Raw genomic sequence first — 25020 nt, forward strand, 5'->3', positions numbered from 1 at the left:
CCACTCAACCAGCAAGCCAGTTTGTAACTTTAATGCTCCGTACAGTGGAAAAGTTGCAGCTGTAACAAAATCAACAGAGACATCTCTGATTAATGTTCTTCAATAAGAGGATTGAATGGGAGAGTATTTTTCCAAATGTATGCTTTTATATACTTTATACGACTTTCCAGAATATTATTAATTTTACTTAGTGCTACTTTGGGAGTCACTGATTCTCCTCATCACTCTGATGAGGAATTAGAACCAGAGCTGACATCTCTCTGTTAGCGGACTTTGTCTTCAGTGATCTGATCACCTGAGGATACCTTTGTCTCCTTCATTACCAGGCTTTAAGCCTGCAAATCATTGTTGGTTTTCCCTTAGCCTGAGAGAAAAATTTAGAGTATTTGCTTACATGGGAGACATGAAAATGCTGACTTTAAGAAATGGCTCTCTGATTCTTGGGTAGAAGCTGAAATACTGGGCAAGACAACCAAGTATCCAAAACCTGAATGTTCCCAGCAAGCCATATAGTTTTCCTGGATTTTGAATCAAGATAAGTAGCACAGCTTATAGAATCAACCATCCTATGAAATTATGAACTTGAAGGAAAAGGGTGATTGATTTTCATTTCTCCCTTAAAAGTTTGTTCAGTTTTAAGTATTTGTTTATTTTTTTCGAAACAGGCACTCTCCCTACGAGTGACTGAGATACTGTGCTCTCCATACAGGTTGTGTTGAAAGAGGTTAGCTTGTAAATTGAAGTAAGAGGGGTAGAATGAAAAGAATCGAGTGGTAAAAGAGAAGGAAGCTAGGTGTTTTAACCCAATTTGCTTCTTCCTCTTTGGACGGCTGTTGATATTATTTTAGCTGTTCTATTTGCCTGTACATAGGCGGTGTCACCACTTCTGCTACAACCTCTGTGCCTAGAGAGTTAGAACCACTTATAAATCTAGTAAACTGAGTGGAACCTTGGCAGATGAGGTCTCAGACAGGATACAAGCATTTTGTTTATATTTAGACAATCCAAGAACCTGGCCTCTGGGCATTAGGTAAAATGTCCAGGAAAGATAAGCCTGAAGAACAGAGTATTTATTGGGAATAAATGTCACCTTTCTCCACGTGGGGGTTTAATTCAAAGCAGCCTAGGAAAAACTAAAGAGGTTTCTTTTTCTACTTAGTTGGCAAGTTTTTTTAAAAAGAGAGTCAGGAGGATTTCCCTTGTGGTGCAGCAGGTTAAGGATCTGGTGTTGTCACTGCAGTGGCTTAGGTCGCTGCTATGGTGCAGGTTGGATCCCTGGCCTGGGAATTTCCGTATGCTGCATGTGTGGCCAAAAAAAGGTGGTAGGGAGTGAGGAGCCCAAATAAAAAGAGAGTGAAAACCACAGCAGAACTTGTAAGATGGCTGCTGGTATGCATGCTTTTTGGCTTTGCTGAGAAAGGTCTCAGACTTGAAGTCTACAGAACTAGTAAGAGGTAATTGTTCTATAGTACAGTTGAGTTATATTCAGGGAAGTCCTTTGAAACATAGATTCATGTCATAAAAGAGGTGTTAAAATCCCAGGATTTTTCAGCCAAGAATGGCACTTGCTTCTATCAGAATCAGTCATCAGATTGAAAGCAAAGCAAACAAACTATGTGAAAAAAAGCACTGGAAAAGCTCTGGTTTTTTCCTTGCAAAACACATGTACTATGAGATAAAAATAGGAATAATAGTATTTTCTGCTCTTACAACCTACAGGGTGGAACAGTTGTGCTATAACCTTTCTGTCCTTGATTCTGATAGCCATTTAATCATTTATTATCACCTCCTTTAGAAGGGAATAAAAAGGGTAATAAGAAATCAGAATAATTAGATTTATAGTTCAACTATTTTTCAGTTATCCTTGAAGTCTTTAACATTCATCACTAAGGGTAATTAATAATTAACTTAAGCCATAGAATTAGAGTTTGTACTATTTGATAGGTACCAACCAGTTATGGAGACCTCTTAATTCCAAAATAAGCAGATAGACTAGGTGATTAGTCATACACTTATTACTGATAATTCTTGAGGTCCATGACTGTAGAACAAGTTTCCTATTAAAATAACATGCTATATATTTCATATCTCTACTAGATCATTAACAGGATGGCAATTCAGATGTCCAGCCAGTAAATAACAAACTGCCCATCTTCTCTCACTTTTTATTTATTGTGGTAAAGTACATGAAACAAAAAGTTTGCCATTTTAACCATTTTTAAGAATACAGCTCAGTGACATTACTTACATGCACAATGTTGTACAAACAGCGGCTCTGTCTATACCCAAAACTTTTTCATCACCTCAGACAGAAACTCCGCCCATTCAGCAGTAACACCCCCCTCCCATCCCTCAGCCCATGGTTACCTCTAGTCTACTTTCTTTCTTTGTGAATTTGCCAGTTTCAGTTATGTGGAGTCATGCATTATTTGTCCTTTGGTATATGGCTTATTTCACTTAGCACAGTGTTTTTAAACTGTTGGAACATGTTTCAAAAATTCCATTCCTGTTTCCGGTGAATAATATTCCACTGTATGTATATAACACATTTTGTTTATTGATTTGTCTGTTAATGGACTCTTGGGTTGTTTCACCTTTTAGCTATTATGGATAATGCTGCAATGAACATTCAAGTATTCAAAAATCTGTTCAAATCTCTGTTTTCAATTATTTATGGTATATACCTAGGGGTAGAATTGCTGGCTATATGGCAATTTTTTATTAACCTTTTGAGGAGCTGCCAAACTGTTTTCCACAGCTCCTGCATTTTTTACATTCTCACTAGCAATGTACAAGAGTCCCAGTTTCCAGAGTTCCCATTGTGGCGCAGTGGAAACAAATCCGACTAGGAACCATGAGGTTTTGGGTTCGGTCCCTGGCCTCGCTTAGTGGATTAAGCATTGCCATGAGCTGTGGTGTAGGTTGCAGCTGTGGCTCAGATCCTGTGTTGCTATGGCTGTGGTATAGGCCTCAGCTACAGCTCCAATTCAACCCCAGGCCTGGGAACTTCCATATGCTGCAGGTGCCCCCCCCCCCAAAAAAAGTACTCAGGAAAACAAACACCCACTTTCTTAGAATGGTTTAATTTTAGACCATCTCTTTCTCAAAATAGGATCTATAGATTCTTGGGGAGCCATAAATAAATTCTTAGAGAGTTTCAGAATTTTAAAATACTGTGTTGTTATGTCAGTGGTAACCTAAAAGGTCATTAGAAAGCCCAGATTTCACAATTCAAGGACATTTTCATGGTTTCTTCCATTAGATTTCTTGACCTGGGATAGAGGACCTCTGGGGAGCTTGTGAATATAGCCTTGGCAGGTCTGTACATTTTTTTCTTCCTTTGAAAGAGACACACACATTAGTGATGCTTGAGCAACTCTGGTCAAATGCAGCTCCCTTCCTTTTACAAAAGAGCCCTGGAGAAGTTCCCGTTGTGGCTCAGTGGGTTAAGAACTCGACATAGTGTCTGTGAGGATGCAGGTTTGATCCCTGGCCTTGCTCAGTGGATTAAGGATCTAGAGTTGCCCCAAGCTGCGGCATAGTTTGCAGATGCAGCTGGAGTCCAGTGTTGCTGTGGCTATGATGTAGGCTGCAGCTGCAGCTCTGATTCAACCCCGAGCCAGGAACTTCCAAATGCAGCAAGTGTGGCAGTAAAAGGAAAAAAAGAAAAGAACAAAAGGAGGTCTGGAGAAATTAAATGATTTCCTAGAATAACACAGCAAGTTACTGAAACCAACCAACACTAAAACTCAAGTCTTCCAAGGCTTTCATCTATGTTTGTTGGGCTAGTATGGGGGTGCTGCAGGGATCATGGCTACCTTGGGTTTAGAATGAAATGGGAAAAGCAGACAATGAGAAAGCAATGACAAATGATGAGTCCTATGAGGGAGGGAAAGAGTAAGGAGCTGTTTGGAATAATAACAGGGTGATTTTACCTGATCTGAGGATTTGAGGCAGTGATTTTTATGCTGACAATCAAACTGAGGCATCAGCTGAGATATTTCAATAGACACATCAAACAGGTATTTGTATGTAGGGCTGAGGCACAGTTAAGACCACGGGGACAGAGATAGAGATTTGGTCTCAATAGATCCTTCATCTTTGAAGCCTTCTGTAATGAGATTGCAGAGGGAGAGCATCTAGGATTGGAAGAGTGAAGAGCCTAGAAATAGAGAAAGAACCAACCTTCTTAGTAGGATAACTGGTATCGAAGAAGCCAGAAAGAAGAGGCATGATGAAAGAAAGGTCAGGACCCAGGGGTCTGCTCTCTGATGGAAAAGTCACATTGTTCTTTTCAGCAAAATATCTACCTACCTTACATGCTGAGACTGTTTTATGCTAATTGTTGATTTAACATTTTTCCAACTCTTTTGCCAGAGGGTAGTCTTGTGAAATGTTGATGAACTGGGCTGTACATTGTTCTTGGTAAATTGAGTTTCTGGTTCAGTTGGTCAGTCAGAAAGCCCTTTTCACTCCTGGTTATGTAAAATCTTTCTTGAACATAGTAAGCCATTTTTCTGTCTTGGTAAATATTGTGGGATTAAAAAAGGTTTAAATTGAATTTAGATAATTTTGAGTTGATGATTCAGGAACTTTTAATGTCTTTGTTGCATTTTTGAATAGCAAATGACATTTTGCTAAAGATAGAGAAAATATTAAAAATCGAGAAAATATTAAAGATCATCTCAGGAAATGCTCTGGAAGCCACTTTAAAAAACAAATCACTTTTTAAATGCCCTTTTTTTTTTGCTTAGTATTCATTTTTTTTTTTTTCTAAAGGTATAGGAACAACTTTTAGTACATTAAGGGCTTTTGATGGTTGATGGAAGTTATATTGCATTTATTTTTATTTGTATGTGGGGTTTTTATATAATTCTAACCTCGGAGAACCAAGTATATCAGTACATTCCTCAGCATTGCTAATCATCAAAATATGTGCTCTTCCATAACTGACCTCCATATGTAATGCAGCTATATAAAAGTTATTCCTACTGACGTTATAGATATACATGTGTGGGCAGTAGAGAGCAATATCAAAAGTTCTATCTATATCAGATTCGAGTAAATTAAGTCATGAGGCACCTGTACAGAGGATCTTTCCAGTGGTGATAATGCTAAAGAAAAATCTTTTAATAATTTAAAGCACCTTTTAAAATGTGTTCTGGGAAGTTCCCTTGTGACACAGTGGGTTAAGGATCCATCGCTGTCACTTCAGGGGCTTGGGTTGCTGCTATGTGGGGCATGAGTTTGATCCCTGGCCTGGGAATGTCCTCATGCTGCAGTAGTGGCCCCAAAATAAAATAAAATAAAATGTGGTCTGGGAGAAGGAAACTAATACTTACACTCACTCTGTGCCAAGCAGTTCTAAGTGCTTTGCCTACATTATTTCTTTCAATCCTCACAACAGTTCTATTTCACAAGTGAGGCCACTGAGACTTAAAGAGGGGAAGTACTTTGCCCAAAGTTATACCCCAGTACAATGTGGTGATACTCAGACTCTGGTTGAAGTTTATCTCACTTTAAAGTAAATATTCTTTCCATGTACACCTTTCTTCCTCCCTGGAAGTCAGGGGACCGAAATGTTATAGCTCCTGCTACATCCTCTAACCATGTAACGCTGGATAAGCCACTACTAGCCTCCTGTAAGCATGCTAATATTTGCATTTGCTATCCCCCAGACATACTTTGATCCTTCCCCCTTGCCTAGAGTGCTCCATACCTCCTCTCCAGGTGTTCGTTCATGCATTGTTAATCCATTCATCAGTTGGTTGGGCAACAGTAGTCTTTATTCATACAATGATACCTGTTGAGGTTCTGTGACACAGATATGAACAGATGTATCCATGGGTCAGGGGCCATAGGTACATGGTTGCTGTTTTTTAGGAGGCCATGCTCTTGTTGTATCTATATCTTGCTCATGTATAGGCCATAGCTGAAATCCCATATCTTCCAGGAACCATCCCATCTTGATAATGCTCTCCTCGCTCCCTGTGAAACCGAGTCATTTTTCCATGTATTTGGCAATTCATCAGGTGCTACCTTGTGACATCTCTTCTATCATTGGCTGGAATTCTTATTCACATCATGAATCATTACTCAACTTTTCACCTGTTTGCAGCTTGTTTCTTCAGCAAGATATAAATTCCTTGAGGGCAGGCTTACTCTTCTCTGTATTTCCCACAGTGTCTTGTAAATGGCAGTGCTTTTTGACTGGGTTCATTCAGTGAATGTTTGTTGATTTGGGTTAAATTTTTTAAGTTCAGATTTTACTTCCTGGTCGACTGACCTTGACCTTAGCTTCTCTGGGCCTCAGTTTTCAATAAAATGGAAATAATTCCTATTTCTCAAGATTGAAAAGATAATGTATGTAAAAATGCTTTGTGCACTTGAAAAGACTGTATAAGCCTTACAGATTATTTGATACTTTGTTGTGGAAATCTCCCTATCCTTCATTCCTCCAACAGCTCCTTCATACTCCCACCATTTCCTTCAACTGTTCACTTGACCTAATTTTGTCTCTCTGGTTCTACCATATAACTCTTTGCAGTTTAACATCTTTATTTGCTCTAAAGATACTTCTAAATGTTTTCCACCTTTATTTTGAATAGCCCCAAATCTTAGTCTTATTCATGACTGTGGATGTAAATGAACTTATCTGATCCATCAGATAAAGGGGCCCCTTGTGATGCAAAATTGGAGTCATAGTATTGTTAATTTTTTTCAAGGTAGCTTCATCTGTTCACTTGCAGCTTCAGATTGATGTCTAGGGTTTGTTGTTAGGAATTTGTAATTATGGTTTTTAATCTATATTAGAACTGGGTATACTCTTCAAAGACTATGTTATGACTGGTACCATCCAAGGCTATGTTGCTTTAGGGACCGTGGCAAATTTAGTAATAACCCCCAATACAGTAATTTCAATAGTTTAGGTTTAGGATTAAGACTTCCCAAGTGTTAAGAATATACTGCACTGAGTTATTATGGTCTTTGCTATTTTCAGTGCTTTGGTGAGTTATAGCCATCAAACCAAGCTTTATTTTACTGTCCTCACTGAAGTAAGCTTTTCTAGAATGTGGTTCTTATGTGGGTAATGTTTGCCCACCTACAGAAAACCTTAAAATAAATATATTGACTATTGTTATTTAGGTTGAAAGATATTAAAATGAGATTTGTAATCCAAATGGGCATTACTTACTTCACATCTGTTTCCTTGAAAAGTGGCCAAATGCGACAATTCTTAATGCAAGACAGCCTGGGGTAAAACCCTTGCAATTCCCACCCTCCTTTGCAAAACAACTGCCCTGTGCAAACCTTTAACATTACAAAAAAGAAGAAAAGAGAAACAAAGAAAATTTACGTTAATTATAGATTTTCAACAGAAGTGCTAATGTAATTCCCAGTTTAAGAGCTAGCAACCCTTACAAGTGGAAGATAGTGTAGGAAAACTATGGCAGCCTTGACCTAGTTTCTGGTTGCCAGGACCAAAAACACCGTCAAACCTCTCTCTTTTAATTCCCCTCATTTTGCTTTCTTTTAAAGTGATTCTGTGTCCTGGTTGCCTGTGGCAGTCTCAGTTTATGCCTGTGGCTTTCTTTCCCTCTTCACAGTACCCAGTTTGGGTCATAAAGTATATGGTCATGCCATTTAATCCCTCAGAGACAGTGCTGGGGAAGCGTAAAGAGTAGGAATGTTGAGAACAGATTAAAGGGAAGATGATCTTCAGGTTGAGACACTGCTGGAATCAGAAAGCTACTGATGAGAGTTCTCAGGAAGGAACGAGAGCTGAGCTAGAAAATTGATTTGTGAACACATTTTGAACATCACAAGATCCACCAGATTAATGCTGGTTGCTCTTGGGGAGAGTGGAGAGGCGGAGGACAAGAACCAGGTCAGGAGCTTGTGGTATCTTTTATGCAACAGTAACGTTGGGCTTCCTGTCTGAGGTTTGCCATGTTGATACCTACCTCTTGATACTCTATGAGGACTGTGATGCTGGTATCTAGTAGAAACACTTCAGAGAAAAAAAAAAAGATGGAAGATAATAGTTCTTTAGAAAAATGGAAACACATTATTCTTGATAACTTTCATCTTCTGTGAAAGGCTTAGCTAAACATCTCTGCTATTTACCTTAATAACCTACTTAGAAATTTAATTTTTTCAACTATTAAAATGCTTGCTTTTTTGATGCTCTCTTTTAAAGAGCCCGCTGGATTTGATAGCCATTTTTTTAAATGCTCAATTGTTGCATGGTGTCTTTATTTTACTTAAAATAACTTTTCAAATTCTAAGAGTAATAGCTGCTATTGAAAAAGATGTAGAAAAGTATAAAGCAAAAAATAAGCACTCATAATCCCATCACCCAGAAATACCTAACCGTAGCAACATAGCATAGTTCCTTTCAACTTTCTTTCACATATATATTTTTTAATGTTTATTCAGTGAAGCTCCTAAATTATAACCTTATGGAAAATGCTTCTAGTGTTCTGGTAACAACAGGAAAATAATAATATCTTACTTTTGCATAGAGCTTTAAAATGTATAAAATTCTTCCATATAGTAACATATTTAATTCTAATATATATTTAATTCCTTATAAGGCAAGGCAGATATTACTTCCCATTTTACATATGAGAAAACTGAAGCCTGGAAATGCTCAGTGATTTGTCCAAAGACATAGTAAGTTAAGTAGTAGAGCCTTGACTAGAACCCTAGGCTCCTTCACTGTCCAAGACTTTCTATGTACAACTTATGAAATTAATTATACTAGAGCTTTTGGTACCCCAAAACAGAATTGAGTCTAAAGAACTAATGATGAAAACCAGGGAAAGAAAGGAAGGAAAAGGAGTATTGTGTTTGAATAATGATCTTTGGGGTTGCAGAGGGTCAGGCAGAATTCAAAGAATGATAATCATCTTTTTTACTTTCTTCTGAAAGTCAAACAAGGGGCCAAGCTTCTTGGGAACCTTTAAGTTTGGAGTAGGGCACTTTCCTAAAGGCCTTTGAAGACAATACACTACCTGTTTGGAATTAACAGTCAATCGAGTCATGAACCTCTAATGCTATATATTTTTTCTAATTTTTATTTTATTTTATCTTATTTTGCTTTTTAGGGCCACACCTGTGGCATATGGAGGTTCCCAGGCCAGGGGTCAAATCGGAGCTACAACTGCCAGCCTACACCACAACCACAGCAACAAAGGATCTGAGCCGCATCTGAGACCTACACCACAGCTCACGGCAACACCGGATCCTTGACCCACTGAGCGAGGCCAGGGATTGAACCTGCAACTTTATGCTTCCCAGTTGGATTCGGTTCCATTGCGCCACGACAGGAACTCCTGTAATGCTATATTAAGAATAAATGAAATAAAAGGCATACACTCTCATGTTTTCAAAGGACTTAACAATATACCTAGAGAAAGAAAACAAACATGTGAAACAAGTAGGTGTAAATTATGTGGTATTGACTGTGTACAGTGAGGGTAAGAACTAATAAATTGGCATTCAAAGAGCATTTACTTTGTGCCCATCAAGAAAAGTAGTATCATTAAGTGTTACAGCATAAATAAGATCAGGAAACCAGAAACAAGTCCTGGTGGATGGCAGAAAGTAGGAATATACACATTCATTCACATGCTAATGAATCCGCTTAGCATTTTTTGAGCAGCTACAGTATACCACAGGTATACAGGGGTGAGTAGATACATCCTTTTGAATAGAACTGAAGCTATGCGTTAGGAAATAGTGAACAGTAAGGTGAGTGAGTAAGTGGATGTGTGGGCAGCTGACAGCCACAATACTCTTAACCTGTTAATAATATGTTAGGCATGATTGTCACTGGGGACTAGAGTTTGTAATCAGTGAGCTCTTAACCTATAAAATTTATTGAATGGGAGTTCCTGTCGTGGCGCAGCAGAAATGAATCAGATTAGAAACTATGAGGTTGTGGGTTCAATCCCTGTCCTCGCTCAGTGGGTTAAGGATCTGGCGTTGCCATGAGCTGTGGCGTAGGCCAGTGGCTACAGCTCCGATTAGACCCCTAGCCTGGGAACCTCCACATGCCAAGGGAGCAGCCCAAGAAATGGCAAAAAGACAAAAAAAAAAAAAAAAAAGAAGAAGCTCTTATAACGCTTTTCTTCTGGGACTTCTTAAGACTATACATGTGTAGATATCCCTCCGCAAAGTAAGGGACTGGTTGAAAATAATCTGGTTTAGTGGAACTAGAGAGAGGGTGCAGTAATCAAGATATCATGGATTCTAGCTTTGACTTTGTCACTAACTCTGTATTATCTTAGGCCAGTCACTTAACCCCCTTGTGCCTTGGTGTCCCCAACTGTAAATGAAGAGGGTTTAGACAAAATGTCCTTTCAGACTACCTACAAAGGTGAAAATCTCGTGTTCACATTTCTGTTATCTTTGAAGCCCATATCCCTTCTCAATCCCCTATTAATCCCCCCTTCCAATTGCTCTTTTCAAACCCCCTTTCATCACCGCGCATATTCCTTGTCTCAGTAACTCATGGTCACTGAAACTTCCTGACCTCAATACATAGGTCTTTCAGGTACGCCATTTCTAAAATGTTTATCTGAAAGTTCCATAGGAGACTAAATGTCACATCATTCGTTAATCTCCCTGGGGCTATGTTCTCATCCCCTGTAACTCTCTTATGGAAGCTCTCCACAGATAACAATACACTTCCCCTTCAGGCAGTACATGAAGGAAACAATGGAATCATCCTATAAAATTACACAGAATGAGGATCTGGCCCATTGTTTTCTCCTGCTGCCTAAGGAAGAAGTTGTACTCTTTGGATCCCCATAAAGATTTTGGCTTGTCTACCTCCTCAGATTCCAAGTCACAATTAAGCAATCTGGCCTCCTTCCCACTTCTCATTTCAAAGTGTAGGATACTTGTCAGCTTGCCCAGAATGACTCCAGGCATTTTGAGCTATTCATCTGAGTGTGTGCAATAGATAAATACAATAAAAACATAATTAGGAGGAAGACTGACCTAAAACTCAATTTTGTTTTTATTTTTATTGAGGTCGGGCACACTTATCTTAGAGGTGAAAAAGTTGTTTCTTATCTGTCTTCATGGTTTGGTCTTTCTCTCCTTCCTTTTGTCTGCAATTAGATGTTCCCAAATATTTAAAATGAAAAGTTTATTAAAATGGAGCTCATGTTTGTAAATATAAGAACATAGCATCTTAACTTCCTAGAGTTTGGAGTGTCTGAAGGAAAAGCATCCCTGGAGTATAAAGAGAAAACTAGGTGGTTGGAATGTGGTTTAATTAGTCCACAAACCTGACAGGAATCTTAGGTACCCTTCCTAAAGCTATGCTGACACACAGCATAACTTTGGAGGAACCAGTTAAATTTGTATTCTACTTATTCCCCATAAGTTAGGAATAGCCACTTGCTAAAAAACTGAAAGTCGCTATTAATGGAGATTGTTAAGTAAAAAGGAAGCCTTAGTTATATTCTTAGGGGTTAATAAGTGGCTTTGTATATACAATAAAAAGAAAAAGGATTAGATAACTAAAGAACCAGGGGATGGATGCCTTGGTTTTAACTGTCATGGTACCAAAGATAACAGAAAAGTGAAGCTGACATAAAATTCTCTAAAAATAATTGAAAAAACTTAAGTTTTATCTAAGTTAAACAACTTAGACATGTAAGTATTTTATGCTATGAGCCTTCAGTGAACAGAAGAAGCAGATATGCCTAACCAAGAAGTTTTGAAATTGAAGCTATCTTTCTAGTAGCAGAGAACAGATTAAACATTTATTTTTCCTTTGCAGTAGGAACTGTAGGGTATCTACATTGCTTTAGTTCTTAAGGAAAGCTCTACCTCATAGAAAAATGCCAGCTAATAAATGTAGAAGGAGTGATAGAATGAGAAAAAAAACTTCATTTAATACACTCAGAGTATTGATTCAGGAAAAGATGATTGTGTTAAAACCTTTAAGTGAATGATCGGTGAAACTGACATGCCTGTAATTCCACAGTAATGGCTCAGAGATTACTTCCCAGTTGCAAGAATAGAAGAGTAACCCCACAATGGAGAGATCAGACTTTCATCATTCTGGAGTTCCTGTTGTGGCATAGCGGAAACGAATCCAACTAGGAACCATGAGGTTGCGGGTTCCATCCCTGGCCTCCTCGCTCAGTGGGTTAAGGATCCAGCGTTGCCATCAACTGTGGTGTAGGTCGCAGACGTGGCTGGGAGCCTGTGTTGCTGTGACATAGGCCGGAAGCTATAGCTACAATTTGACCCCTAGACTGGGAACCTCCATATGCCATGGATGTAGCCCTAAAAAGCAAAAAAGAAAAGAAAAGAAAAAGACTTTTATCATTCTAAGTTAGTAATCAATCCCAGCATCGCTAATGGTCAGTCATGTCTCATGTCTCTGATGTGGTGGAGTAGGAAACAGAGACATCCAGTCTGTGGGAAACAAGCTGAATGATACCACAGGAAAACAACCAGACAACTCCAGAGGGTGAGACATTCTACCTGGTAACTGGCCTGACCTCTTCAATTAGTCTATGGCCTTAAAAGTTAAGTGAAGCTAGGGATGGGGAAGGATGGCTGTACTAGACTTTAAAAGACTTAAGGGACATAGAACCAAATGGATATCTTCATCCTAGATATTAGATTCCAGTTTGGAACAAACCAGTTTCAAAGAATATTTTGGGTCCACTGGGGAAATTTAAACATGGACTGGGTATTGTTTGAATTAAAAATTTACTGAAAAGGAAAGATAGAGATTACTGACTTTGAAAAGTAGGTTACCACCAGCAAGTACTGTCTCATTTCCACTAAAAAATACAAATACTATGTGTATGGGTACATATTTTGTATGCTTATATATATACTTAGGATCACACACATACCCAGAAAAAGATCCAGTTAGATATACACTAGAATTCAACACTGACAATCTCTGAGTAGTAGAAATATAATGGTTTTATTTTTACCAACCTGTGTTTTAAAATTTTCAGTAATGAACATGGATTGGTTCTGTAAAAATAAAATGTTACTTTCAAAAAAGTTTCTATGGATGACCTGACCCCCTTGCTGTACAGTGGGAAAATAAAATAAAATAGTAAAAAAAAAAGTTTCCATGTAGAAAAGCAAGTGTTTTCTGTCCTTTAAGGAAAATCAAAACGTTTCCATTGAGGAGGAAAGGTGCAAAGACTAGAAAACAGTATCTTTCAAAAACATTTGGCAGTGGGTTTTGTCTATAAAGTTTTATCTATTTGTCTTTAGTCAACATGGTGTAGAGTCAAACAGACGTGTTAGAATTCAAACTCTGTCACTTTACAAGCATTTTTAGTTTGGGCATGTCACTTTATCTCTCGGAGCCTCTGTTTTCTCATCTAAAAGCATAGTTGTGAGAATTAAAGATGATTTAAATGGAAGTTCTCATTGTGGTATAATGTGATCAGTGGCATTTCTGCAGTGCCAGGACGCAGGTTCCATCCCTGACCCAGCACAGTGGGCTAAAGACTCTGGCATTGCTGCAGCAGCTTAGGTCACAACTGTGGCTTGGATCCAGGAGGTAGCCAAAAATGAAAAATAAATTAATTAATTAAAAAGGTTAATTTAAATAAATCAGTGCCTGGAGCAGAAGAGGCTTTCAAAACTATAGTATTATGAATTCTTATCAAAAATTTAAGTATTGCACATGATGACTTCATTAGTGAAACAGTGATAACAGTCATCAGCTGACCACTCTGTTGCTCTTAAATGTTTTATGAATGTATGTTTCACAAAGAAATGGATACAAGTACAAAATCTTCAAAAGCAAGTATGAATTTTCAAAGTTCACTTAGCATAAGTAGACCCATTTTATTCATGATAGCAGTTAGAGAGTTGGTAGAAAAATAAGGGTAACTTTATAGCCAAAACCATTATCAGATTCCATATTAAAGGTCTATTCAATAGCTGCTGTCATTTTCTTGTTTTGCTTTAAAGGATCTCCCAGCATCATTGTGAGTTTCAAAAGAGATCAAATCACTGTACAATTCTAGGTACTTTTTAAAAATTAGAGTATGATTACCTCAGAGCAGAAATTTTCACACAGCAATGCTGTAATTTTCATTAGTGGAACTATGTCAATAGAGAGGACAGCAGTTAGTACCAGAGAACTTCAGAATGCTAGGATGACTCATGAGGAATCTGTGCGTTGAGGCAAAAGGACATTTGTCAGCAAAATGGGCTCCTGAATTGATTGACCCGATATCACCAAATGTTAATTATCAAGTTGTTCTGGAGTGCTTCCTTTGTAGAAAGCACTGTCTCTAGACTGTGATTAACTGGCATTCCCACAGAGAATCACCTACATAAAGTGAGTCATATGGTATGAATGCTTTCATGTTGATAGATTTCTGGCATGGTTGTTGGCATTAAGACTAATTGATTGGAGCAATTTATTTGAATGCTTTATTGCATCATTTTATTGAGATGGAGCACAGTTGGAGCTTTGGACCAGGAATGATGAAACCTGCTTTCTAGCTCAAACTCTGCTTCTAAATATCTGAGCGATACCTTGGGCAAATTCCTTGATTTCTCAGGAATCCATTTTCCTTATGAAGAATTAAAAGAGTTTGAATATATTCATCATCCTGGTATTAAGTTACGTGAGTCTGTGGTCTGAAAAGTCCACATATTTCCTTTAGGACAGTTTGCAAAACTGGTAAAGTACTTATTTTACACAAAGTGAACTTGCATATAGCTCTGCAGCTCTGAGCTTGCTTTAGGATTGTGAAGTTCTAGCATGGGTCACCAGAGATAGGCTTTGTTACCCAGAGAATCTCCATATAGTTGATCTTGAAAAATTAATTGATAACGTCTGATCAATGAAGAAGATAACATGTTTTAGAAGTTTAGGATTTCCCACAACACAAATGTGGGTCAGTTGATAATACTGCCCATGGTATTTTATTGGGCTGGAAACCAAATTACTGGAGAATTTCAAATATTACATGCAAACACAAGTTAACATAGTTTAGGTGGTATGTCTTTGGCTCAAAGGTATGATGACTTGAAAAGTGTTTAGCTGATCCCTAGAAAGTGGTTAGACAGGTTAGGTTTTTTTTTTCTTCAGGTATTTCAGGCAAGTTAACTTTTTGGTGGGGGAAGAAGGAAGTTTCCAGATAAAGGTGCTTTTCATGCTGTCACCCAATTAGCCATCAGGTATGAAAAGAATAGTAACTCAGGATTAGACCATGACTAAGACTACAATATACAGAATTTCCATTATACTTTAAATAAACTTGTTGCAGGCATGCTGCTAACTACTCCACATTAGAACCCAAAAGGACTTCAAGGATTATTCTGTCTTGTGGAAAGGTCTTCTCATTCTAGAGATGAGTATTGTGAGCCCAAAGAATTGACACAAGTCTGAACCCATATAAGAACCTAAAACCTAGGCTTTCTGGCTTCAATGTTACTGTGCTTTTCCATATACTACATTGCTCCAGGGTCAAAAAGACCTTTTATTTATTTATTTATTTGTCTTTTTTTTTTAATTTTAGGGCTACACCCATGGCATATGGAGGTTCCCAGGCTAGGGGTCAAATGGGAGTGGTAGCTACCAGTCTGTGCCACAGCCACTGCAACATGGGTTCCAAGCCACATCCGCAACCTACACCACCAGCTTACAGCGATGCCAGATCCTTAACCCACTGAGTGAGGCCCCGGATCAAACCTGTGTCCTCATGGATGCTAATCAGATTTGTTTCCACTGAGCCAAGACAGGAACTCCCAAGAAGACCTTTTATTTTTTAATTAAAGTACTGATCATTTACAATGTTGTGCCAATCTCTGCTGTACAGCAAAGTGACTCAGTTATATATATTCTTTTTTTTTTTTTGGCTTTTTTTTTGCCATTTCTTGGGCCGCTCCCGCAGCATATGGAGGTTCCCAGGCTAGAGGGGCCTAATCAGAGCTGTAGCTGCCAGCCTACACCAGAGCCACAGCAACGTGGGATCCGAGCCGCATCTGCAACCTACACCACAGCTCACGGCAACGCCAGATCCTTAACCCACTGAGCAAGGCCAGGGATCGAACCCTCAACCTCCTGGTTCCTAGTCAGATTCGTTAACCACTGCGCCACGATGGGAACTCCTATATATTCTTTTATAAATATATATATATATATTTATATATTCTTTCCCATCATGGTCTGTCCCAGGAGATTGGATAGAGTTCCCTGTGCTGTACAGTAGGACCTTGCTGTTTATCCATTCTAAATGTAATAGTAAGAAGTCCCTTTAAAATATTGAATACACATCTACTGGAGCTATTGTCTATAAGCTATCATTTTACTGAGTTATTTTTCTTTTAATCAAAATGATATATTTAAAATATTAATCCTGTATAGAAAATGTTTGGTTTTTTTTTTAATCTGAACCAAATTACAGTTTTTGATTAAAGAAGACTGGATCTTGCCTTCAGAAAAAAAAATGACCCAGATGATTTCAATGACAGCCTTCCTTTGTCTCTTTCCATGGGAATCCCGGGCTTGCTGGGACAGTTGCTATGAAATTGACAGAATTATTTGTTCTTCTAAAAGGCATGTGTCCCACTGGAGCATCATTTCTCCCACGTTGTGTTCCCTGTGACTATGGAGAAACTCCGAAGTGATGCAACCCCACTAGAAGGTGGGGTTCCGAGCCAACTTGAGCTGCACTAGGAAGAGGCGGCAGCAGAGCTGGGCAGGGGGGAGGGGAGCTTCAGTCTTTCTGTTTGTTGGCAGTTATGTGGCTTCCTTTAGAGAACCTTGGGGAAATTTCAGTCCTGATGGAACCAGAAGAAATTTGAGGCTGTTGTCAGCTCCTGAGGTCTCTGAACTCCTCCTAGAATGACCCACATGAGACAGATGTGCCAGGCAGCTGTTTGTCTCATGGCTGTCATCTCCAGCACAAACAATAAACACGTGCTTTCTGCCAACTAGGGACACCGTGCAAGGCCCCAGGGATCCTCACAGATATTAGACCTCATACTCTCAGGGAGCTTCCTGAACTTTAGGAACTAGTATAGGTGTCATAGCACTTGTAGCAGGAAAGGAAGCAACCTTTTAAATGGGGCTGTCGCCAAAGAAAAGAATACTATATGTGCTTTTCCAACTTTTACCAACATAGCTTGTTTTACAGAAAAGAAAAAGCAATTAAAGAAGTTGTAAAAATCCCAATTCAGGAGTTCTTGATATGGCTCAGTGGGTTAAGAATCCAACTAGTATCCATGAGGATGCAGTTTTGATCCCTGGCCTCGCTCAGTGGGTTAAGGATCCAGCGTTGCCGCATGCAGCAGCATAGGTCACAGATGCAGCTCAGATCTGGCATTGCTGTGGCTGTGGTTGTAGGCCTGCAGCTGCAGCTCCTATTCAGCCTCTAGCCTGGAAACTTCCATATGCTCCAGGGGTAGCCATAAAAAGACAAGAAAACTCAAATTCAGTCCAGAGAATGAAATCTGAATTTAACCTATAGTTCTCCCCACCAGAAAAAAACCAAGGTTTTTACATAGATTCAGAGAACAGATTGATGGTTATCAGAAGGAAAGGGGGTCAGAGGGGAGGGCAAAATGGACAAAAGTGGTCAATTGTTTGATAATGGAGGGAAATTAGACTTTTGATGGTGAGCACACTGTCGTGTAGACAGAAGATGAAATGTAATGTTGTACATGTGAAATTTACATAATGTTATAACTGGTGTGACCTTGGTTTTTAAAAAAAGAGCAAGATTTTAATTGGTTTTCAAGGATAACATGACAGGAAAAATATTCTATTTTATAGGAATATTTGATATAAATCATTCTAAACACTGAATCATGCTTTCTTAATAAAACTTCATACAGCTATAACATGATTTTATTAATTACATGTTTTTAGACATTCTTTTACTTTTTGTTATGGAATCAGTCACAGCTGTTACTATTCTAGTTGCCTTCTCCTAAATATACCAAAATTTGGGGAGTTTTTTTGGCTGAGTAATATTCAGATTCTTTTGGCCGAAGGCAAGTTTCATGAATAATATTGAAAACCGAATACTGGAGTAGCCTTCTCAAATGCCACACTGACCTTTTTTTTTCAAATGTCCTAAACTAGGATAGAATTAAGCTGTCACCCTCCTCATTCTATCATTATTCCTGATTGTCCCCATTCTTTCTCCTGCTGCTGGTGTGCACTGTACCCATAGTCACATCTATACCTTGGTGTCTCCAAAGTCCAAGGGCGGACAATCTTCATCTCACCTTACATTGCACAAAGCCTGGCATCCCTCAGTAGGGGAAACTGGGTTAGCTTTTGTGAAAGTACATAAGGAAGGTGGTCTTTGCCCCTTTCTCCTCACGCTGTTAAAACTTCCAAGGACTGTCTTTCTGAGGGGGTTCTCCAAAGGATAGAAGATAATAGACTTTTTTATTGAAGGATCCTTTACATGCAAAGTGCAGATAACCAGTTTTTGTACACAACACGCAGACGTGGACCAAAGCTCCAACACCTTACATTACAGTTCCATTCACTAGCATGCTCTTTACGCATCTTGTTATAATATCCTTCAGGTTTTGATATTATAAAGAGTAAGGCACTGGGCAATCTTAAGACCTTGGGGATAAATAAATTCATGTGCATGTTAAAACTCTCATAAATTTTCTGGCGATCACATACTGCATCCACTGATGGCAATGACTCTACTTAAGCAAATATATTATTTCTGGTATCAGCACATGCTAACTGACCTTCAGAGTTAAGTAAGCCAAAAGATCCCTCTTTTAGGTGTGTTTGGTAATTTTTGATAAATATAGTTAAATGTGAACTAAATGAGAATGGGAATGTTGGCTTGTGAATGTATTATCTCTGATGCCTAGAATAATACCTGGCACTCAGGAGGTATTGGATGAAGGGATGCTTGGGTGCTTAGTGGTAAAATAAAATATAGTGTCTTTTCAACATCTTAAGACAAAACACTTACATAATTATATACAAATGAGATTGGCTCAGTTTATTTTGTCCATTTTAATTTGTGAGCAAGTTATTTCTTAAGTGACCTAGTGCTACAGTGTGATAGGACACAATATTACCACTGATATAAAGAATATGATTTGGAGCCCCTTTGTGGTGCAACGGCTTAAGAATCCAGCCTTGTCACCAAGGGCTAGGGTTAGGGTTAGGGTCAGGTTATTGCAATGGCACAAGTTTGATCCCTACCCTGCTCTGGGAATTTTCACATGCCGTGGGTGAGGCCAAAAAAGAAAAAAAGAAAGAAATATGATTTAACAATTTATATTGTATAAGTAACGTGGGATGCTTTGTGTATGGCTTGATATGTTGTTAAGAGTTTAAACATTTATTGAGCCTGCTAGGTGCCAGGTTTTATGTGTTAAAACTGTAATTTTTGTTCATTGGCTGTTTTTAAACTCCGCAAGGTAAGAATACATCCACATAATATCATCAAGTCAGCGCCTAGCTCCATACTTGCCATTATAGTGTGATAGATTACCAATAGATGTTTGTTGAGCAAGTAAATGAATGAAATACAATGACTAGGAGAGGTTTTTGCCTTCAAGCAATTTGGTCTAGGGGAAGAAGGGTTGACAGATTGAGGTAAGTACTGTAAGAGTCAATGGATTCAGGCGCTATGGAATAATTAGCTGTTAAAAATAATTTTACTTTTGAATAGTGGATGCATACCATCAGAACTCTTAGAGTCTTGCAAGGCCTAGTGACACAGCAGATGGGCAAGTTGACTGATGTCTGAGAGAAAAAAAGAAGAGAATATAAGTCACAGCAGGTGAAGAGTCCCTGAGTCCCTTTGAATGAATCCGTGTATAGCCCAAATAATAAAATAGACAATACTACAGAACTTGAGAACCGGGTGATACTGCCGGCCTCAGAAACAAGACTGAGAAAATCCTCAGAATTATGTGGCATGAACAAGCGCCATCTTCACTGAGGAAATGTGGGAATGAGAGGAAGAAGGGCATTGAGAAACTTGCCCCCGCCCCCAACCTGGCCAATCCTGAAGATACTGATAAATGAATAGCACAGTGACTCATTGATATTCCTTGAAAGAGTTAATGTATTTTCCCTCAACTTACCCTGAACTCTATCCTGATGTATGTGATGCCTGATTTATTAAATGAGGTGACTTAGAGGAGTTGCTGCTGTGGCTCAGTAGATTAAGGATCCAGTGTTGCTGCAACTGCAACTCAGATTCATCCCTGTCCCAGGAACTTTGGTATTCTGCGGGGGGTGGAGGGGGTGATTTGGAGACTTCTAGGAATAGGAGTTGGTGAAGGCCAGTGGTGGACTGGCCTGAGAATTAGGCCTGGTGGAAACCCAGATTCAAGTTCTAGCTCTGCGTTTTCTCATCTTATTAATAGAGTGTTAGACCGTAAAGGGCTTCTCTCACCCGAAAGTGGTATCATTCAGCCAGCTTTATCATTCTTATAATCCAGCATCATCTTAAGGACATTTTAATAAACTTGTTTCTTTTTTTTTTTTTTTATGTTGGAAAGACTTAAGGATCAGAAGGCAGGAATGAGGTGATGATAGGGATTTGGGTGGGAGAGTGACACTTAATCAGAGAAAATCTGAAATGTGCCTTCCAGATTCAAACACATCTTGGGACACGAGCAGGAGTATCTGCAGCCCGAATGGGACTTAAATTTTTGTTCTGTTTTATTAAGAAGAAGGGAAGTGTTCTTGGCATTAGTAATTATTTTTTATCTCTCATCAATTCAACCTAGAATTTTGGATTAATCACATCTTTATTTTATTTTATTTTTGTGTTTTCTATGGAGGTTCCCAGGCTAGGGGTCTAATTGGAGCTGTAGCCACTGGCCCATGCCACAATCACAGCAACACGGGATCCGAGACGAGTCTGCAATCTACACTACAGCTCACGGCAACACCGAATCCTTAACCCACTGAGCAAGGCCAGGGATCGAACCCACAACCTCATGGTACCTAGTCAGACTCGTTAACCACTGAGCCACGAGGGAACTCCCCTAATCACATCTTTAAATTGTATTATCTGTACCTGTAATCTAAGGCCATCTGCCATTGAGAGGAAAGGAGAAATCAGGTTGAATGGAGAGAAAACTCATTCTACACAAACTGTAATTTCCTAGTCATTTGGACTGTCAGGAAACTTGTTTTAATTTGAATTACCTTAAAAAGGGATTTTTGGGTTTTTAAAGGCTTATCCACGATGTAATTGCCCAATTCTCCACTTTATCCTATGCTGTTGAGACACAGTAAGGGTTCTTCCCACCAGGCTGTTGCTCCATGACTGGTGAGGAAGCTTTTGCTGGTTCCTTGCAGGGTGGCTAGTTACTCGATGTAGATGAATCAGATATGTATTTATTCCATTTTGGGAATACTTGGATCAGTGTAATTCAGAGATTTACTGCTCATCTGATATACTGTCCTATGTGGGGGCATCTTTTTAAAGCCACAAGTTGCTGCAGTTCTGAGACCACTTATGTGACAAGAGGAGACCTGCTCCCACATTGAGGTCTGGCACAGCTTGTGTTTCTCTTTGCCAAAAAGGGCAAAGGCCTTGAGCAAGAAGCCAGCATTTTCCTAATTACAAAACTGACCACAATTCCTCGCCAACCTATCAGTATAAATCCTTTTTTTTTTTTTCTGGTAATGCATTATTCCTGTCAGGGAGAACTCCACATTTTTCATTATGATCTGGAATTTATGCTTAAACATTAACCAATGTTCAGGCATCAGCTGATGCAGTATTGCTGCATATGCTATAATTGGATAAACTTCATAATTAAATTTTTGAAAGCAGACTCTGATATGTAAAATCTAAACTGTATCAAGCCCTCTCTATGTCCAGTCTCTCAACTCTTTAATTGTATGGCATTTAGATAGCTGTCAGTATCATTTTTTACATACTTTACAAAGTAGTAGAATAAATACCTTAGAACAGAATATTTCAGTAGCTGATAGCAAATTTTAAACTATGAACACATGCTTGAATTCAGAAGTCTTCTTCAGATATCAGATAATGGGCAGACAGAAAAAAAAAAAAACTGTGTGCAAGTTGGTTTATCCGGTATTTCTTTTTAAAGAAATTTTTAAATTATAGTTGATTTACAATGTTGTTCCAGTTTCTGCTGTACAGCAAAGTGACCCAGTCATACACCTATATACATTCTTATATTATCTTCCATCATGTTCTATCCTAAGAAATTGGATATAGTTGCTGTACAACAGGACCTCATTGCTTATCCATTTAAATGTAATAGTTTGCATCTTAACCCCAAACTCTCAGTCCATCCCACTCCCTTTGTCTATTTCATAACTCAGGGATGTAAACTTTTCAATTAAGAAGCAATTGTGAGTTCCTGCTGTGGCTCGGTGGGTTAAGAACCCAACTAGTATCCATGAGGATCCGGGTTCAATCCTTGGTCTCACTTAGTAGGTTAAGGATCCAGCATTGCTGTGGCTGTGGTGTAGGCTGGCAGCTGTAGCTCTGATTCGACCCCTATCCTTAGAACTTCCATATGCTGCAGGTACAGCCCTGAAAAGACACAAAAAAGAAGCAAGTGGATGTTGAGCAGTCTCTTTGAGAGTTCTGAACACTGCACTGCTTGTGCCCCTCACAAGACACTGAACATGTGGGTCACTGGCGAGACAGTGTGGCAATGTATTCCTTGTAATGTACCAAGTCTTGCCAAAGCAGTGAACAATATTATGACACAACGTTTTGTCACAGCTGGCCCCTAACAGGAGTGTGCCAGCCAGTTCAGCCCTGGTCCTGTGGGAGTTGATTCCCACCTCTCCAGTATTTGGAAACTGATGTCCTGACTCATTGGTGCCTTCACCAGTTCTACAACCAGGAATCTTTTCCCTTTAATGGATTGGCCTTTTGCAAGAAATAGACAAAATATCAGTGTGAATGACAGCAAACCCCTATTCCATGCTGTCATGGGTGAAACTCTGGGAGATTCTCTTATTGACCCAGAAAGCGATGCCTTCGACACGCTGTCTGCAAACATTTCACAAGGTAAAGTCGGTCCAGATACGGCTACTGGGCACTTCGGGTGTTTTGGAAGGGTACAGTTGTTCTTGTAGCTTGTTTTCCAAGTTTTATTTGTTCTGATTCTATGATGTGTATGTTTCAGTCTCTTGCTGCTCTGTGTTCACTTATGCGTATATTCAGATCTTTAAAAAAAGAAACCTAATCTAATCCCTATTTTATCTGGGCACATGACTCCTGTGTCCTGAATTTTAAGCAACCAAAGTATATATTTTAAAATTTTTATTCATTTTTATTTTCTGAGTTTGCATTTTCCCCAAAACACCTAAGGTCTTTTTTTTAGAATACCTGGGGGGTCACTTTTTTCCTTTTAGCTTTACATGTCACGTGTCTCTCAGCACAGTTTTTCTCTCTCTCCTGGGATTTATTCCTCTTAAAGTGTCTTAGCACGTTTTTGTTCTACTTTGAAATCTAGATAATTGCGTATGCCTTGTATCTCTCCCAAAGAATCATAACTTCCAGAGTGGAAGACCACATTGTATTTTCCTTGTATTTGTTAGGATTACAGAGCATAGCACCTTAGGCTTTGTAGAACAGAGTGCACGGACCTTGGCGAAGGCCTCTTCTAAGCATCTCATTTTACAGATGGAGAAAATGAGGCCCCAAAATGCCTGTGGCAGGCTAAATAAATGATTATTCCTTTTACTCAGATATAAAAGATTCAAACAGATAACCTCATTTTCAGCATATCTTTCTCGGCCATTGCAAAATTATATTCTTTATTTCTACAGCTCCTTCTACTGGAGTGTCTTAGCACAGCTGCTTCTGCTTTATACTGTTTCGCATTTGTTTCTGTATTTCCATTTTTTTTCTCTTCTCAAAGATGCCACATAAAAATAGATTGTGTTAACTAGTCTGATTCCTATTTTATACTTTAAGTGCTTAAGCGTTAAAATTAAGTTCCTTAATTATTGAAATGGATGGCTTTACATTTTAATGTTTTAATTTTTCTGGAAGCCTAAAGTTTGAACATATTAATCACAGATTTTTTAAATATCAAGATTTGAAAATTATGAAAAAATATTTCCTGAAATAGCATTTCATTTTATTATGATGACTAGACTCAATGCATATTTGTATGGGAGTTTTGTTTCATTGTATTATATAAAAGTCTATTATTCTGTTTTTCTACAAGTCTGCTTTCTCTAGTTATTAATTTAGGCTGCATCAGGGCAGAATGTCCTAACTATACTGTAAAATTATTCTTGAGTCAAGATTTAATAGTTTTGTCTGTTTGAAAGGAATATTGAGTCAAGATTTAATAGTTTTGTCTGTTTGAAAGGAATATGTCCAGAATGCAGTACAACCAATATTTTAAATTAACTCGGGGGGCAAGAACTGGTTATGGTAAGCAATAGTTATGTGTTTTAAGTTAGTTTTCATTCTGTACTAGTCTCTTTATTTTTATGCCTTGATTTTGCCCTGGGTTTAATTTTTTGAGTGTCAAATCCGCTTCAAAAGAATAACCCAGTACTTTTCTTTTTAATTAACCTGGTATAGAATAAAATCATTAGCAATCAAGAAGTTATTTGTTGGGGAGTTCCCATCGTGGTGCAGCGGAAACGAATCCAACTAGTTAAGGATTCGGTGTTGTGGAAACGAACCTGACTAGTATCCATGAGGATGAGGGGTTTGACTCCTGACTTCACTCAGTGGGTTACAGATCAGGGATCCAGTGTTGCCATGAGCTGTGGTGTAGGTCGCAGATGTGGCTTGGGTATGGTGTTACTGTGCCTGTGACATAAGTAGCTTATGTGGTTTGGATCCCAAGTTGCTGTGGCTATGGCGTAGGCTGGCAGTTCTGATTTGACCCCTAGCCTGGGATCAGTGCTTAAGCATTAAAATTAATTGCATATGCTGCAGGTGTGACCCTAAAAATAAAAAAGAAAGAAATTATATATTGTACCATTTAACTCTTACGTTATATGGTCTCTGATTTTTCCTTATTCATAAATGT

At 38.7% G+C, this 25020-nt stretch overlaps 1 protein-coding gene across 7 annotated transcripts in view; it reads left to right on the forward strand.

Annotated features, from left to right (window-relative positions):
• The window catches only part of PPARG (peroxisome proliferator activated receptor gamma), a 132386-nt gene that overhangs the window by 39500 nt on the left and 67866 nt on the right, over positions 1–25020 (forward strand). The window contains exon 1 of one of the 7 annotated variants that reach the window (XM_013981980.2): positions 3294–3318. The exons of 4 other annotated variants lie outside the window; for them this stretch is intronic. Coding sequence is in view for 1 of the 3 variants with exons in the window: in NM_214379.1 (NP_999544.1) it covers positions 22952–23030 (79 nt within the window). In the remaining 2 variants the exon portion in view is untranslated. Of the gene's footprint in view, positions 1–3293; positions 3319–22765; positions 23031–25020 lie in introns of those variants that run through there. 2 more of the 7 variants (XM_013981981.2, NM_214379.1) reach the window with 2 other exon arrangements.

This window comes from Sus scrofa, chromosome 13 (assembly GCF_000003025.6).
Source record: "Sus scrofa isolate TJ Tabasco breed Duroc chromosome 13, Sscrofa11.1, whole genome shotgun sequence".
Classification (NCBI taxonomy): domain Eukaryota; kingdom Metazoa; phylum Chordata; class Mammalia; order Artiodactyla; family Suidae; genus Sus; species Sus scrofa.